This window comes from Tympanuchus pallidicinctus, unplaced genomic scaffold (genome assembly GCF_026119805.1).
Source record: "Tympanuchus pallidicinctus isolate F22 unplaced genomic scaffold, pur_lepc_1.0 scaffold20, whole genome shotgun sequence".
NCBI classification, from domain to species: Eukaryota; Metazoa; Chordata; class Aves; order Galliformes; family Phasianidae; genus Tympanuchus; species Tympanuchus pallidicinctus.
This window is the reverse complement of record NW_026294722.1, coordinates 12259574-12276626: the sequence shown is the minus strand read 5'-3', so window position 1 is coordinate 12276626 and position 17053 is coordinate 12259574. Positions and strand designations below refer to the sequence as shown.

The 17053-nt window shown below is 46.0% G+C and overlaps 1 protein-coding gene across 1 annotated transcript in view; it reads right to left on the bottom strand.

Moving 5' to 3' along the window:
* The window catches only part of TOP1 (DNA topoisomerase I), a 62385-nt gene extending 45647 nt beyond the window's left edge, over positions 1-16738 (bottom strand). Inside the window, exons 1-2 of the mRNA XM_052684240.1 lie at positions 16428-16738; positions 15895-15919 (exon numbers count right to left, since the gene is read on the bottom strand). Coding sequence (XP_052540200.1) covers positions 15895-15919; positions 16428-16460 — 58 coding nt within the window. The 5' untranslated portion in view covers positions 16461-16738. The remainder of the gene's footprint in view (positions 1-15894; positions 15920-16427) is intronic.
* Between the last annotated feature and the right edge of the window lie 315 nt (positions 16739-17053).

Sequence of the window (17053 nt, the reverse complement as noted above, 5' to 3'; positions counted from 1 at the left end):
CAGTCATTTTTCCACATCCAAGGTGTGCCCATAGACCTGCAAGTTTTACAATGCACAAGGCTGTGCTTAATGAGCACTCAGTAAAGCTCCTACAGGCAGCACACCAGCTCCTCTAGAAGTCTTCAATTTAATCAATAGATAAATATTACTTTAAGTCACTGATTTTAATCTTGTTATGCATCTGTAATCTGTTTATTCTGCTAAATCCAGGTCAAGTCTCACTGCTGGCAGCTGTGAAGTCACATGGATACAGATAACTGAATGCAGAATGTAACCTCTCATTGCAGTTTAATATGCATAATGAACTCCTGACTTCAATTAAAGCAGCTCCACACTTCCCCTCTGCTTTCTGAATGGCTTGCATCTCTGGCTGGAAATCAAAATTTTGCTAAATTCACAACTAACATTTTCAGATTACATTACACACAGAACTCACATCTGCCTTGAATGACTTAGGAATGGGAGAAAAACATTTACTTAATTTGTTTCGCATCTGAAGCCTCTTAAAAGGAAAGAAGCATAATCCCCAGGAGCCGAGCAGCACCAACCACTTCTGCTCACCTTGTTCCTCAGTGTTAAGAGCAGACCTCTCCTTACCTATGCAGAGATAACTAGGTGTGAAAGAGAGCTTACTTTCCTCAGCTTTTGAACAGCTTCCATTACCACCATCACTAAATGAGCTGTTTAAACTGAAGGAAACATGCTGCAGGTGCAACCATCACAAGCTGGTTCATCATCGCTCTTAAATGCGAGTCCTTATCTAACGATGTGCATCACACAGAGGTTCTGCTTCACAACCTCTGCAACAGCACGGCGCTCTCCAGGTTTTCTGAACGTGAATGCTAACATATTTCAATACTTCAAGTTGGTTGGTGAGGCTCAGAAAGATGCTTGAGTAACTCTGAGCACTACCAAAGCGCCCAACAGTTTGATATTCCTGGTTAACATGATCTGAAATGAGAACACAAAATGGTGCAGCTGATTTGCAGCAGTATTCCAAAGGAAAAAAAAAAAGTTGTTTTTTTGCACCTGCTCCTTTGTTGGCAGAAATAGGCACAGGAAGAAGGACAAGAGCAAAGCGTATTTACAAGCTAATAATTTATTCCTGAATGATTCAATTACAAGCTGTGGGGAAAGATATTTTTAAAATGTTTCTTGATTGCCAGCCTTATTTCTGTTGACAGATTTTTATATTTTTTTTAAAGTTTATAATGAATCTTATTAGAGCTCAACCCACACACCTGGTACAGTTTCACACAAACATTACATTAAGGACTGGTGCCACCTGCCCGCTGCAGGGATGCAGCAGGTCATTCCCAGGCAGGCACAGCAGCAGCTGGCTGTGGCCTTCTGCCCTTCCCTCTCCTCCTCAGCCTTCAGGCCCGTGCCCACAGACAGCACTGCAGCATGGCTCACACTCCTACAGCAAGTCCTGCTGGCCCCAGAGGAGCACAGCAGCCTGCCGACCCTGCGGCTCTGGAACACACTTCAATCTGGTTGAGTTGACAAGTGCTTCAGCAAAGCTATTCTTAAGTTTTATGGTAAATGAGTTTATTTTCGACCTCGGATCTTTTATAATTCACAATGTTGTTACTTCCTGTGCTCTAGGCTCCAGCAGATCAGAAGAAACTCCCTGTTTTTCCTGTAATCACAACTGTGACCTGTGATCAGCTTTGCTTGATACTATCAGATGTCAAAAGGCACTGATACTGCAATACCAGAGCCTTAAGCCTTTATTAATGCATAGCAGTAGCATTAAGTAAAGCCTGTAAGTGAGAAAACTATGTGATGAGTACTCCTCATACGGTAAGGATGAATATGAAAAACCTATACTGAAAACATTCACCAACGGCAAGAGATATTCAACTACACATTCCATCCCCAAAACAGCACGGACACATCAAAACATCCCTGGAGATAAAGCTATAATCAAATAGAAAATTAAATTAGCAGGGTTAACAGCAACGCCTCACTTTTAGTAATGATGTACTGAGCAGCCTGTACTAGCTGAGGACAGTCCTAAGCCAAATCTGGTTTCCTAAGGACATTTGTTTGCACTCTAAGAGGTGAAGTAGCTCAGTAGTCAGTGCTCAAATACTACAAATGTATCTGTGAACAGAGAAATTGTTTAAAGGTTTCCACGCAAGACTATAAAGCATGCAACTGTTACCTGGTGACTAAAATAAAAGCCAAGATACAGTGACCACAGTGGCAGCTACTCAGTTAGAAAGTCTGTGCTTTTTTTTTTTTTTTGAGTGCAGAAAGCATCCATACAAGTAAAACAAGGAAGCAATTTGCTAAAGCGTGGCATTCTCAAAAATCTAACTTCACCACAGGTAAGTGTGCACTTACATCAGCATTTGCTCGATCAAGGAGTGTGTTCAAAGCTGCTTTATAAGCTGCATGTGCATCTGCCTACAAGCCTAACTCTGGTTAGGTCTGAAGTGCAGGAACACATCTGCTGTGACCAACAGAACCATAAGACTCCTGATAGACAGACATCTGACAACCTATTTCCATACTGATGTCTTCTATAAGAGTATCAATCTCTACTGGTAATGTGACTTCAACGTAGCTCTCTATACATTTAGAACCATTCAGAGCACAGGACTTGCTACATCACGAACCAGTAGCTTGCAAACACTACTGACACACTGCTTGGTTCCTCCGGAACGATGGGAAGGAGGTGGTACAGATTTAAGAAATTATTTATGGGATGAAGAACTGAGCAAATACCACCAACACTGCTGGCCAAGTGACGCTGACTTCAGAACACAAAGGTCAGATCTGAGACATCTTCATTCACAGCTGATGCCACAGATCTGCGTTCTTCCTAAAGCCCTCACGGAGGCTCAGAGCAAAGCCCTTCTGAGTATCAGACTTCAGACAAAAAGAGCAGAGCACTTACCTTTTCAGCTCTGAAACCACCAGAAGAAAATGCCACTACTGCTGTCTGTAGACTATGAATCATAAAAGTATTAATAATTTTTGTGATATTGGGGAAGAGCAATTGACATGAGCATTTCTTTGACAGTGTTCCCCTAATGAGCTAATTGTCAAAGACTAATTCCACAACTCTGCTGAGATTAAACTGTCAGTACACACCATAAGGCACTGCAAAAACTCAGCTCAGAAAAAAAGTCTAAGAGCGTTTTTATTTCTGCTCCATTCAAAAAAGTTAATATTTACCATGTGCCAGTTAGCAGACTTCTTCCCTGGGACTTCTCTGTGGAAACGAAACTGGAAAGCGTTCTCTAGCTCAACTGCCTTCTCAAAACAAACTCGCTGGCGTGATAAAAGAGGACTCCTTGAACTGCATGCTAACAAGTTCCCCCGGGGATTTAAGGTCTCATAGTCTGGGTTAGAGACTGAGCACGAGGCTGCTGTGCCTGGCAGACAGACGGGTGGGGTGTTTACAAAAAGGCAGAAAAACATAAGAACTTAAAAACAACCTAATTCTGACATGAACAAACGAGGATCACATCTGTTTTGAACGCTGCTTGTTTGCTGGCAACACAGCTACAGGGGATTTCACAAAACAATGCTCACAGCTTCATTCTCTATAGAGGACTTGATTTGAAAACACACTCTGAGTGCAGCACATCAAGCCCCTGTAAACTTGTCGATCCTTCAGGAAGGTGACCCGGGGTTATTGTTGTTTCTCATCCTAAGCCAGCACACCATGAGCCAAGCCTAAGCACAGATCAGCTCCCTGCAGACCCAGCCCACCTTGTGAACCAGCTATCCTGCTGCCAGCACCAACGTCACCTGTTTGCGAAACTGCACGCAGACAGTTTCAGCTGGCTTGCAAAGACAACAGCAGCAGCTTCAAACAAAAAGCTGTCAGCCTCCTGGAAAAAAAAAAATTGTTGCATAGGGTGAATATTGTAAGGTGTGTTCTTGGCACGGGAAAACATTTTAAAATCAGGCCATGGTTCAACAGCACATTCTCTTTTCCTCTACACACTCGAGCTAATGCTTTGACAGCGATGCCGTAAGTTGGAGATTTCACACCATGGTCAAACAGATCAGCAACAGACCTGAGCAGGAGGGAAGGGGCACAACACGGAAGGCAATGCTCAAGAAGCTGAGGAGCAACAGCTTTACACCTTCATTTATGAAATAAGAAACTGATGGATCCATCCATCCAAGCGCTTGTCTTCTGCACAAAACCCAATGCAAGATCTACGTGACTGGGACAGCCAGCTTAGTGCCTGCTGGCTGCTCTGCTCCATGCACTGCAAGACACACTGTGGGTCAGGGCAAATACAGCCACGCTGCTGAACTCTCTCGAAACCAGACACTGAAAGCTAAAGAAGCCAAGCATGGAGCATCGAGTTTCAAGCCATATTTTCTCTTCATATCCAGATAATTAAAGCTGTCTATAATCTAAAAGGAAGCTTGTTTTAGATATAAGTGATGCTGAATAAGCCCACTTGATGATAAAAGAAAAGCTTAATTGTTTATGACAGCCATCAAACTCCAGAGAGAAGCACATTTTAAATTAGAAAACTGCATCTACTCATAAAAACAAGTATTTCAAGGACAGTTCTTACACTTCTCCTAATAAAGTACAGGTGACATATCCAGCTATAATACTGTGACTCAGACAAGATGCTAGCTTCTCAGAAACAGTTCCTGCTTCTGGAGTAGAAAGAACACAAGAGGATATAAGAAAACTAAAGAGAAAAAGGCTCTTGAAAATAACAACACATTATCCACGTCCATGAGCAAAGATGTTCTGGACAGCTGAAGAGCTGTTTCAATCTGCTGGAGGAAGATGAAGTGACCCAAATGTCTCAGCAGCTCCAGGATGACGGCTGGCAGGAATCAGAGTTAACAGCACTGATATCCCAACTGATTTGTGCCACTGTTTCTTGGTTAAAAATACAGCTCAAGACACTTTTATCATTACATCAGGCTTGGGCAATACTGCAGGATCAGCATCAGTTCTGTTAAGAGTTCATTTCTCACACTGTATTTCCCATCACACAAAAGGTGTTGCTGCCTCCTGATCTGGCAGCTTATGCCTGTGTGCTGGAACACAGCTCGCACATTGCTTTCCTACCACGAGGACTTTTATTAAATCCGAAACAACATTAAAAACCAAGCACTGAGGGAAATGTCAGGAAGGAAGGCTTACTCTGATCCACACATGAAGGGGTTCACTGTGCACGTGGAAGCGTTACAACAGACACAGCACATTTTAATAGCTTCATGACATTCTCAGCCCTCCAAAGAGGAGCAGGCAGCTTTTATTCCCCATCTGGTGGTCATTAACTCTAGAGTACAAACCTCAGACTACGTCATTATTGCTACTCCTTCCCTCCATTTTGTACACGCTGCCTCTGTCGCAATGAATGGTGCTCTCAGATCTCTCTATAGCACTCCTGCTCCCAGCTTCCCAAACTGCTAGATTCAAATAGAGAGCGCTCGTCTAACCCGTAAGTGTACCTGCTTAGGCAAGTTCAAACCAGAACCTGCCCATCCTTGCCGTTTTATCTCCAGTAATTGATCTTACTCACACACTGCTAGGATTCGCAAACTGGCAAGAGACATAATATGCTGTGTTGATGCTCTTCCTATTGCTCAAGGCAGTTAGCAGACACTCGCACCAGCTGGCATCCATGGTGCAGAGACAAACCTGAGAAGCGCTCCATGCCGGCACCCTGCACACACACCAGGCAGCCACTCATCTCACTGCTACAACCCCAGCACTGTCACTACAGAACCCAACATGCAACGTTTTACTATCTGTGAAATAAATCAGTACACGCGCACGCGTGTGTGTGTATACATACATATATATATATATATATACACACATATATACACACACACACAGGCATTAGTTGCTGAGATGCATTCTGCATCTAAAACATAGTGCAACATAAGCTGCAGAAGGTTGTGTTTTTGTTTTTTTTTTTGTACTTCCCATTCCTAATCTCATCAGTTCTCAGCTGGAGAGAATTCAACATAAGAAACAGAAGCCCAGGTTGGAAGTGAACCTTAGACCCAGGCAGGCAGCTCTCTATCTATTCCCGGGGACACTCCAGCTCTGTTCATGCTCCTCCACCTCTGAGCTCAGCACAGTCCTCCCCCCACCCACTGCGCTGTCTATTTAAGCACGATGGCCTTAGGACAGCATAACAATGTATAGAGCACAAAAGACGTTAATCCCAGACACAGGGTCCACATGTACCACATGCCCCCTCCCCCCCCAGAGCTTCCTGCCTCCACTTCAGAAGGGTCTATTTCTGCATTCAGCCCTTCATCTTCACACAGCCCGACACAGAGCATGGACCGCTGGCAAAGCAGCACCACACAGAACCCAAAGCTGGAACTGTCAGCTCATTCAGCTATTCAGCTACCAAATTCCCTGGGAATGCAGCAAGCTCACTCTGACTTGCACCCACTGCAGGAAGATAGAGGAGGATGAGGACAGCCCTCCTACCTGGCTATGGGGCGTCCGCACCATTTCCAGTTGCAATCCATGTGACAGCCTGGCCCCTGCCATCATTTCTTCTTTTCTCCTCACAGAAGTCTGCTTGCAAACCACAAAAATAGAAGCCTGTCTCCTAGTTATGCTATTCTGACTCCAGAAATCCCTGTGTTTTGGTTAGAAGACCAAAGTTAGGAGTTTCTCAATTCTATCTCCGGTTACTTCAAAACCCACAACAGACATTTACTGTACGTCAAAGGAAAACAGATGTTTACTGTCTACTTTTTCCTCATCCTCTCCCCAAAAAGGTCTTCTTAGGCCACTTCAAACCACTTCTCCAAAACAAGAAACTGCAACATCAGAGGAAGACAAGCAGCTGTTTTGACAGGTCTGGCCCCTGTTCAAATATTGCAATACAAGCCCTGAGCAGTAATACATTGCCATCAATAAAAAAGTTCAACTAAAGTACACTGCCCTGCCCCAACACACTGATCTACACCACTCTATGTACAAAGACAAAAGCTACCATGTTGTCATTCAAATCAAAAAGGTCTGCAGGAGAAAGGTGGTAAATAAAGGAAGAAGGCAGGCACCGGCTAAGGCTCTACGAGTGTGTATTCTGCTAAGACAGGAGCAATGTTAGGCAATAGATCAGAGGAAGTGACAAATACCAGAGGAAATTTAAAAGCTATCTGTGCTTGGGCATTGCTCCACTCTTGTTTTCTTGTATTTTTTTTTTTTTTAAACCACAAACCACACCTCTGCTCACAGTCTAAAAAAATAATTCCTCAAGATGTTAACGCTGTTCCATTTAGATGCTGCCACACAAATCTGGCTGCACCAACGTGACAGACATTTGGATGGAGGCACCATCCAACCCCATGTGCTGCACACTGAGCAGGGGGGCAGCCCAGGAACCACCGTGTGCTGGGAAAGCTCCTTGCAGTGCAGGTAACAGCACTCATGCATTAACACAGTGACTGTCAGACAGGACGAGCTGTACGTGGGCTTTGAATGTAAGAGCTCATATTTCATTTCTGCCCATCATTTATCCCCTCACCCTGCAGAATCCCATGCTCTTGAAATCCCGGGTGCTTGCTGCAAAGATTATTATGAAGTTGCAAATCAATGGCAGCAATTTCAAACTGAGCAGCAAGTGGCCAAGTCTTATTTTTAGGAAATCTTTGAAAAATGGTATTAAAGGAGAAAGAGATATTCTGAAGAATCAGAACTACAGTTACATTGAGGATGCGAGAGCTTTTTTCTCCCAGTGTTGCACTACATGCTGAAATATTTTATGTCTGCATAAGACTCTACATTATATCACCTAGCACACACAGCCAGCATCCTTATCACAGAGCATGTCATTAAAGGACACAGATGTGTCCTAGCCAGAGGTGAGTGTACAGACTGATCAAAACATTCCAGTGAAGCTACAAGAACCCTCCAAGCTGTCTCGAGGCAGAAATCCATCTCACTTCAGTCAGAACGATGCAGGCAGCTGCAGAATTGCTCTGCTCCAGTGCTGAGTCCCACAGATGTCCATCTGTCTTTAACAGACAACCAGGCAGAACTAGGCAGCAGTCAGTCTCTGTTTTCTGGTGGGCACCACAAAGCTAAGTGCTCTGCAATACTCAGAAGGAAGCTACCATCTTTATAATGTTCCTTAAAAAAAGCCCTTCTCCCTGACGAAGGTAGGAGATAAAAATACACACATGCACTCCCACACAGCTCACAGCTGCACAAAGCATATGGTAAGCTTGTGAGGATGAACAAATACATTCGTGTCAAAAATATTGATAGGGAATTCAAGATATCAGCTGATTGGAAGCTTTGTGAGAAGCAATCTTTGGTTTTAAGAGATTGACAGGACCCTGATAACAGACTTCCCAATGGCCTGATGTTGCCTCTGTTTGCCTTGCAATCATCCCAGCTTCAGAGGATGCACAGCATTCAAACATAAGAGAGGATCTACTGAAGACAAAGTGTTTTCCTTGGTGCTGTACTGTTAGCTGAGGCTAGCTAGATAATAAGCACCCCAACCAACCCTGCTCTGCTGCCCACCTTTGAGCCTGCGCTGGCCCCATCCCACTGAAATACACACTTCAGAGCTCTCCAGCCCCTGCCTCCAGTGCTCCCCAGGACAGGAGGCAGTCAAGCTCAGTGCTGCCCATCTTGTGACTCCTTTGTGCTGGGAGCTGGCAGAGTCCGATTGCACAGCAGTTGTCAGTGCAAGTGAATTGTCTGAGCCGAGCCACTACAGCGACCATCTCCAAGCGAAGCCATTGGGATCCAGCTAGCAGCTCAGAACAAAGGCAACTTCCTCTGGGTGAAACAGCACTACGAACGCAGCACTCACAGGAACTATCTGTCCTTTCTTTTTCCACACAGAAATATGCTATCCTAGCGGGCAAAAGGTCCTAAGACTATAGAAAACATCCTCACAACTCTGCAATAAAACTCCAGCAAACTTTCAGGCAATTCTTAGTCAAAGCATTGCCTGCTCTCTACTCATCTTCCTTCCCTGTACAGCTCCTCTCTATCATCAGCAGTTATGAGGAACTAATTGCTAAGGTCTCCCACTTCCCCAAGAGCATCAAAAGGATCTCCCAAAGTTTTGGTTACTGCAAGGACTGGCACAGAACTATTTCCTATCACCATATCCCTGCTGACACTGCAAAACAGACGAAGGTACAACAAAATACTGTTTTTATCCCCAAGAAGTTTGAGAACCATCAGTGTTAAGCATTAAGCAGGCGTATGAGAACAAGTTTCAGGAGGGCTGACGGCAGCTCAGGCTCTTTTCTCCATTCCCAGTGGAACTCTCACTGTTGATCAGCTGCAAAATCTACATTCCAGAACCACATTTCAATTTCAAAGAATGCTTGTAGGCTCACATTCCTAAAGCCAACAGCAACTTTCAGCTATGCTTTACACCTGGTAGGGCACAGATATACTACAGTAACATCACCCCTTCTTCACATCCCTTTCTGAGTGCTCCTAACTTTCACTGTGATACCAGAAGATGTTACTGCAGTTCACCCCTCAGACTGTTAGTTAAAAAGCAAGCACCGAAGGTGAGACCACTCCTAACTGTAAGTCTGATTAACTCTACTGGAAACGTTTAGCATTTATGTGAGCCAGGACATTCTGAACAAATTCTGTGCTAAAAAACTGTTAGTCCTGTAAGATGCTGGAAAGCCCCCACAACTCGTTCAGCTCAACTACTCTGCCCAGAAAAGCACATCAACCCTGTGTTAATCCCAGTGTTACACCAGTGAGAGCAGGAGCTCCCTGTTACCAGAGCCGAGGACAGCAGCCACCAGGAACGCTGTTTAGGACTCCCTCCACTCTAGCTGCAAGTTTGTTTCCAAGCTGCAATTTTCCAGCAGTTCATCTGAAGCACAGATCAGCAGCTACTCACACGCTGCGGAAACAACAGCAAACCCATTCCCTTCCCTGTTCTTTTAAGGGGAGAAAGCATTTCAAAGTCTAATGATGATACATATTTAAACAGTGACGGTGCTAGCGAGCTCAGAGCTGACAGTCATGCAGGGAGAAGGCACGGCTGGGCTGAGCTGTCACCTGACGCTGCCTCAAACACAGCCCCAGAAAAGCAAGGTGATAAACACCGGTTCCTACAAGCAGTATCCTCTCTCAGATTTGGAAACCTAAGACACAGACCTTTAAAGATGCAAGCAGGAGCAGAGCACACAGCACTAGATGGTATTTTGCTCTCCAGTTCCAGTGTGATGTTTCATATAGAAGTTGGGGCAGTTTCTATAAAAGTAGCTGTCACTAAAGCAATTCAATTTAATAAGACAGTAAATATTTCTGAATGTCTGTGTCTCTTACAAGAAATTTTATTAGCACAAGCAGTCTTGAAAGAGAAACTGTTCCATCTTGAAAAGCCAACTCAAAAAAGTCTGCACTGATTTCTTATGCTAAATTACCCTTTCCATAAAGAATTTCCTGCATCATTAAAGCTCAGCCCTCCAGTCCAACAACAAAAAAGTATCAGGACGCCACCGATTTTAGCGGAACTACAGCAACTTATGCTATCAGAACAAATCTGACTGAGAGTCCCTCTCTACCAAGGCAGACTGGTGCTATTTCAGTAGATATCACTTTAACAGGAATCCAGTGAAATCATTAACAGAGGAATCTGAGTCAATGAGATGTTAAGTACTTGCTATAATTACATATTATTGCTATTTCTGCTGACAGTGCAGCTCAGGAGGTAGGAATTCAATGATTTATCCGCCAAATATTTGAAATTACAACCATAAAATGAAATCAGATCCGAATTTGTGCTTGACCATCTTTATTTGCTGTGTGCCCGCTTTATGGAGAGCCATGTGAAAAGCCACACTTCTACATAAACGTTGGTTCCATGGTTAAATCTTGTCACGTTTTACAAAGTAAACAAAAAAGCCTTGATGGGATATTAGAACAGATATTGCTTAATGCTGAAAGCAAAATGAAAAACATCTTAAGGAAATCTGAAAGTAGGAAGCAGACAGGCCATTAACCCCCAGAACACATCTTCCAGCACATTTAGGTAATTCTGCTGAGTTTTAACAAAAACAGAAGTTGGCCACAGCTAACAGGAAAGCATTCAGCTCCCCACTCCCACAAGACACCCATTAAATTTTAACCTGAACGCTGAACGTGTCAGAACAATTAACACAACAGACCTCTGGGTCTTTGGTAAAGCCCTTCCGAAGCTATTGCTGGGAAAATAAATGCAAATAACTTATGGAGCACATGACATACAAGAGCTTACCAACGATATTTTTATTTACATTTCACAAGGTCTCCCTACAGTCTGCATTTCTGAGACGTGTCAGAAATAACCAAGTGACAGCAGCATAACCTCACTTGCTGCATCTTGAAGACTCCCTTAGCAAAGCGACGCTGTTATGTTCTACAATCCTGATAAAGATGCTGGAAACCCAAAGAAATTTTGCAAGGTCTGACATTTAAGTGCTTTTAAAATCCAAAAGCGAAGTGGTTTCAGACCTCGAACCACCCCAAGCATTGTTCTGAGCAGGGGCTGCGGGCAGCAGTCCTTGTAGCACAGGCTCACCAACATCCCACTTTGGAAAGGAAGGCAGGGAGTGATTCAAAGCTTGTGCTGGAAGGAACAGGCTACATTCCTTAACATTCACGTTTCCATGTATCACAAAAAAGGGAAAGGAAATTCGCAGTGGAGATATCAATCTGTTTCTAAATACCACTAACTACCTTCGCACATTGGATCCCCAGCCAAACATCTGACATTTAAAAGCACCGATGACATCACACTCCCAGGGAACTTAAAAGCCACTTTTGCCCTGAAGTACAACAGGGACAGAGCACAGGAGCTTATCTCGCAGCTCCCTAACTTGGTGAGGTTTGTTTTGCTCTGCAGCTCTAGCAGCAGCACTAGGGCACCCAGCCCTCTGTCAGAAGCGGCCCTGCTCTCCTTTGCAGCAGACTCTCAGCCATCCAGGAGGCACCAATGAAACACAGAGAAGGAAGGACGATTCAAGTCTCCAGCAGAGTCTCACAGCCACTGAAAAAATCCCCAGGATCTCTGCTATGCTGCTGTTCAGGTTGTTAGCATTTAAGCCATCCCCACCTTCTGCGTGTCCGGCTCTATCATCAGAAAGGAAACATGAATTTAACGTGAAACAAAGCATGCAGGAATTCCACAGCTTGTAAGGCAGGCACCCTTGTAAGTCTGCCACCCTTGCTATTTGGATTAAGTTTCCTTCTTGCTTACTCCCTCCCTTTCATCCCATCACTCTGATATTCAGAGGTGCCATCCAAGCACTCAGTTCAACCTGCCTGTTTCTGATAAGGTGCAGAAGCTGGAGCAGAAAGGTTTTTTTCCCCCCCTCCCCAAACTACTATTGATGCAAGCCTCTCATTCAAGCACAAGTGACTTCTAGAAGCCATCTCTGTAATACTGGTCAATGAAATTCACACTTCATTCCTGCTGATACACACTAATGGCTACAAATTCAATCTTAACATCATTGGTCAAGTCAACAGGAAAGGAAAAAAAACAACCACAACACTGCTTAGGGTGATGGCTTCACTTCCTACTGGAGCAGTGCTGGATGTTACAGAAGTTCTGCATGCAGACCAGCAGCTGTTAGTGCCATTCAGGAGCATTGGTGAGAATTTGATCATTTTGCAAACAAATTTTTATCTACTGCACACCACAAACACAATACGACAACTGAAAGTCAAGATAAATTCCTTTTGGAACTGCCCTGAGAAGAGACTGTTATATTTGAACTCAGTAGGAAAGCTCTTAAAGGCAAAACTAAACAGAATCTCCGAGCAGGTTTTGCATCTGAAGTGATGCACAATTTGCCAAGTGAGAAAAAAATACCACAATTTCTTCTTGTACTCGAGTGCAGAGTTGTGACTCAACATTCACTGCTGTGAAGAAGGGGTCATTTTCAATGACCAAGCTGTACTTGGAAATGACAGTTTTAGGCTACTGTATCCCTTCTTGCTTGCTTGATGCTTCAGACTGTAGGAGGTTATTTCCAAAAAAAAAACCCAAAAAAACAAAACAAAACAAAAAAAACCTCACTGCTTCAGCACAGCCCTGTTCTCAGGATGGTTTGCAAACAGCCACTCTTAGACTGAACACGGAAAATTCTTTGCAGATTGTTCCACCACTGAAAATACAGTTAAGGTGAAAAAAATACCCTCTATGGCCAAATTAAACAGGAGGGAGAATCTGGATATTGAGATGGAATGCAATTACCCAGGTTGGAACTCACCCAGGACACTCTTGCTTGGAGTAGCCGGAGCGATCTGGCTATCCAATGCTAAGAAATAGCCAAGAACACATATTTACAAGTGACATCCTTTCTCATCCCTAATACCACCCCTATGTCAATGAAACTGGAATGCAACACAATCCAAGCGCTCTGCTGCAGCCAGCACCCTCCTGAGACCTTCAGCCAGCCAGCACATCTCCTGCACCCGCTCTCCTTCAGCTGCAACAATTTGTGCCATCACAGCAGCATGGACACTGACCTAAATATGAGACATCTGTAACAACAGGAAGCACTGAAGCTTCTAAGTTGCCCTGTTACTGATACACTAATCAGAAGTCACCCAAAACACTCCTTGTTAATGAAAATGTTTACTGCTTTTAGATCAATGCTTACATTCAACACTCAGAATTAGCCGGCTCTCACAAAAACCTCCCTTCTCCCTAAATATAGAGGCAATGCAGTCTGAAATGAGACTTTTGCCTCTGCTGCTAAGAGCTGTCTAACAATAACCAAAGTACAAACCAATTCTAAACATCTGGGAAATGTACTTGAGATTCCCACCACCCACTTCTGCTCTTTGCCACTAAATAGGATCAGAACAAGAACATAAAAGCTCGAGTCCTAACGCTGTGCCTAAACGAGACGTGCTATTCTCAGACTGCAGGGCAGAGCACAGAGAGGAAAGGAGCCTTGAACAAGCAGAGGTGACAGGTTTTCAGGAAGATCAGCCCTGGCCACAAGGTGGGGGAGGACAGATGTCTATTCAGCGTTATTCCCTTACCAACACTAACAGCCTTGCGTGCACCTCCCAGCACTTGAAGGTGATTTGGGATTTTAGGGGCCTCTAACCAGCCATAAAGATGTTTCATGACAGCAGTAAGAACAACTACAATACAAGGAAAAGAGTGCTGATGCAGTGGTAGGAATTCACTGCGTGTGTCTGAGCTACCAAAACTCAGTTCTTATGTCAAGGTGTCCTTAAATTTGCACAGCGGATTCCTTCAACACATGCTAGAAATCAAAACTGGAGGAGTTTTAAGTACCAAATGACTAAGATCACTGTGAGAATAAAAGGGTACATGGTCATAATGGGGGAGAAAATGCCCCAAAGAACTTCACTGGAAAGGGTCAACGTGCACAATTTCCCCTACGTTAAGCAGCACATAACTGAGCTTTCCAGGGAGTTCTTTCCCCTAAATAGACATGATCCTTAGGCAAATATTTTCCAGCACAAGAATGCTACCAGTATTCAAATACACGCTGGTACTGAAGTTGCTTCAGGAGTTCCTACTGCCGTTCTTTAAAAATCCACTTCATATTTTTCTCTGCTAAAAATCATTCACAGAGCTTTGCTCCAGCATCGCCATTTAAATAAAGTTCAAAAGCTGTTTAAATCCTACTGCACGTTCCCACTGCACACACACAACTGCATTCCAACGAAGGGACAGGAAGAAAGGTGCACACAAAGGTAGAATTGTAAATATTTACACATAGCAGCTTTCAGGGCACGTGGACATTGCCCAGAAATCACTATAAGAAAGCACCGAGTAAAGCAAAGATATCTTCAATTCACTGTTTTTGTCCTCTGCCACTCCAGTGCTGAGGGCTGCTCTACCACCCCCAGCAGTGTGACAGTAACACACAGCTAGGTGACACCTGGCCCATTTCCCCCACATGGCTCCAACCCTTTGATTTCTCACCTAACAGCACAGGGAGGGGGTTAGCATCCTAAATAAACACCAAATGAACACCAAAAAAACCCAGCTGGTATCAGGTTCACTAGAGAATAAATATATATTAATATAAGCATCAGATAATATATCAATACATATGAACGTGTACATTAAAAAAAAAAAAATCAGGACTCCTACAGCATTTCTAAACAAAATGCACAGCTACAGCTGCAAACTTTTGGAAGAATGCTGCCTACATTTCTGGAACTGCCTATACAGCTTGTGCTATCTTCTATTTGTCGTTTTGTTTTTCCCTAACGTGGGATTTTAATTTTAATTTAAAAGCCCCACCCAAGAAGGTGAACTTCCATCAGTTAAACGGGGAGGAAAGAACTACCAAGGATCTTAAAATGGATGCGGCAGATTCTTTGAAAAAGAGCAACATGTTGCAATCACCTTTCATTTTAGGGGAAGGGAGGGATTCCCTGAAAGGAACAGAGCAGGGAACGTGGGGGGGGGGAGGGGGGGGGTGGTGGGGGGGAGGTAGGCTGCGATAAAAACGGCTCCGGGCTTTATTTTAGCTAAAAACTTCGCTTTCCCCTTTGCTAATAGAAGGCTGGAGCCGGGGATCGCCGCCCGCCCCCACCGCGGAAGGCTGCTCGGCGGCGGCTCGGGGAGGAGGAGAAGGAGAGAAAAGCCACAGAGAGGAGAGGAGAAAAAGAAAATGGCGCAGAGACTAAGTCCCGACCGCCGACACGGCGACTTTCCAGCGTGGAATCGGGGCCTAAAGGGAACCCCGGAGGAGCCGACGGGAGCGGATCGGGGGCCTCCGGTGCCCCCTCTGTGCGAAGAGGCGGTCGGGGGGGCGCGGAGCGGGCGGGCGGGGGCGCCGGGGGCGGCTCGATGGGAACAATGGGGCCGGTGAGCGCGGAGCCGGGACTTAGTCTCTGGGACGCCATGTCTGCGCGGCGCGGGGCGCGCCGGGCCCACTCACCGTTGGCTCGGAAATCCGCCTCGATCTGCGGGGAGAGGAGACAGGGAGAGGCCGTGAGAAACGCCGAGCACGGAGGGGGGGCCGCGTGCGTTTAGCGAGCTATTCGGGGGAAGGGGCGGCGGGCCCGGATCCCCCCTTCTTTTATCTTTCCTTCTCTATTTTTTATTTATTTATTTTTTTCCCTCCTCTCTCCCCGGAAAATTAAATACCAAAGAGAAGGCAGCGGCACGATGCGGAACGCGGCCGGGGGGGGGGGGGGAGGGGGGGGGGAAGGGGGTGTTGAAGCAAAAAGAACCGGTAACCATCCCCCCCCCCTCACGGGGAACCCCAATCCCATCCCAGCGGCACCGACCGGGAGCAGCGAGTCCCAGCGGATCCGGGCGGCCGTGCCCGGCTGACTGCCGTCCCCCAGCCTCGCTTGGCAGCGCCGCGGTGCGTCCCGACCCGGCGGGAGCTGAAGTGAAACGCTTCCTCGGGGCCCACCGCGACGGGAAGAGACGAACGGCCCCGCGCCGGGCTCCCCCGGGACTCACCTGGGAGTCGTTGTGCAGCTGGTCTCCGCTCATGCCGGAGGGTACGGGAGAGGCCGAGCGGAGCGAAGCGGGAAAAGAGCGAAGCGGAGCGGAGCAGAACTGAGCTGAAGCCGCCGGGGACGCGCGGAGCGGAGACGCGACGCAGAGCGCAGCCCCGGGCTCCTCAGCGGTTGTGTAACAGACACTAAGTCCTGGTTTCGGCGCACTGCGCAGACGCGGCGCCTTTTACCCGCGGGGCGGAGCCGAGGCGCTGTTAGGCAGAACGCTGGGACGGGCGACCGGGAAACGGCAGCTGGATCATTTGCATAGAAGCCCGGTCCGGCGTCGCGATTCATTTGCATACAGGCCACGCCCCCACCCGTCCGCTCCTCCGAAAGCGGCTGACTGGCCCGCTCCCACCCGCGCGCTCGTAAAACACACGCGGTCCCGCCCCTTCCTCTTCGTCCTCCAATCGCGGAAAAAGACCTTACCTTTCATTTGCATACTAAGCTCCGCCCCGGCGCTCCCCTCCCCGCCTCGGAAGGAGCCCGGCGCATTGTGTAAGAAGCCGTCCCCCACTGTGCACGGAGTGCGCATGCGCCCCACCACACCCTGCCGACGGCCGACTGAATTTGCATGACGAGCCC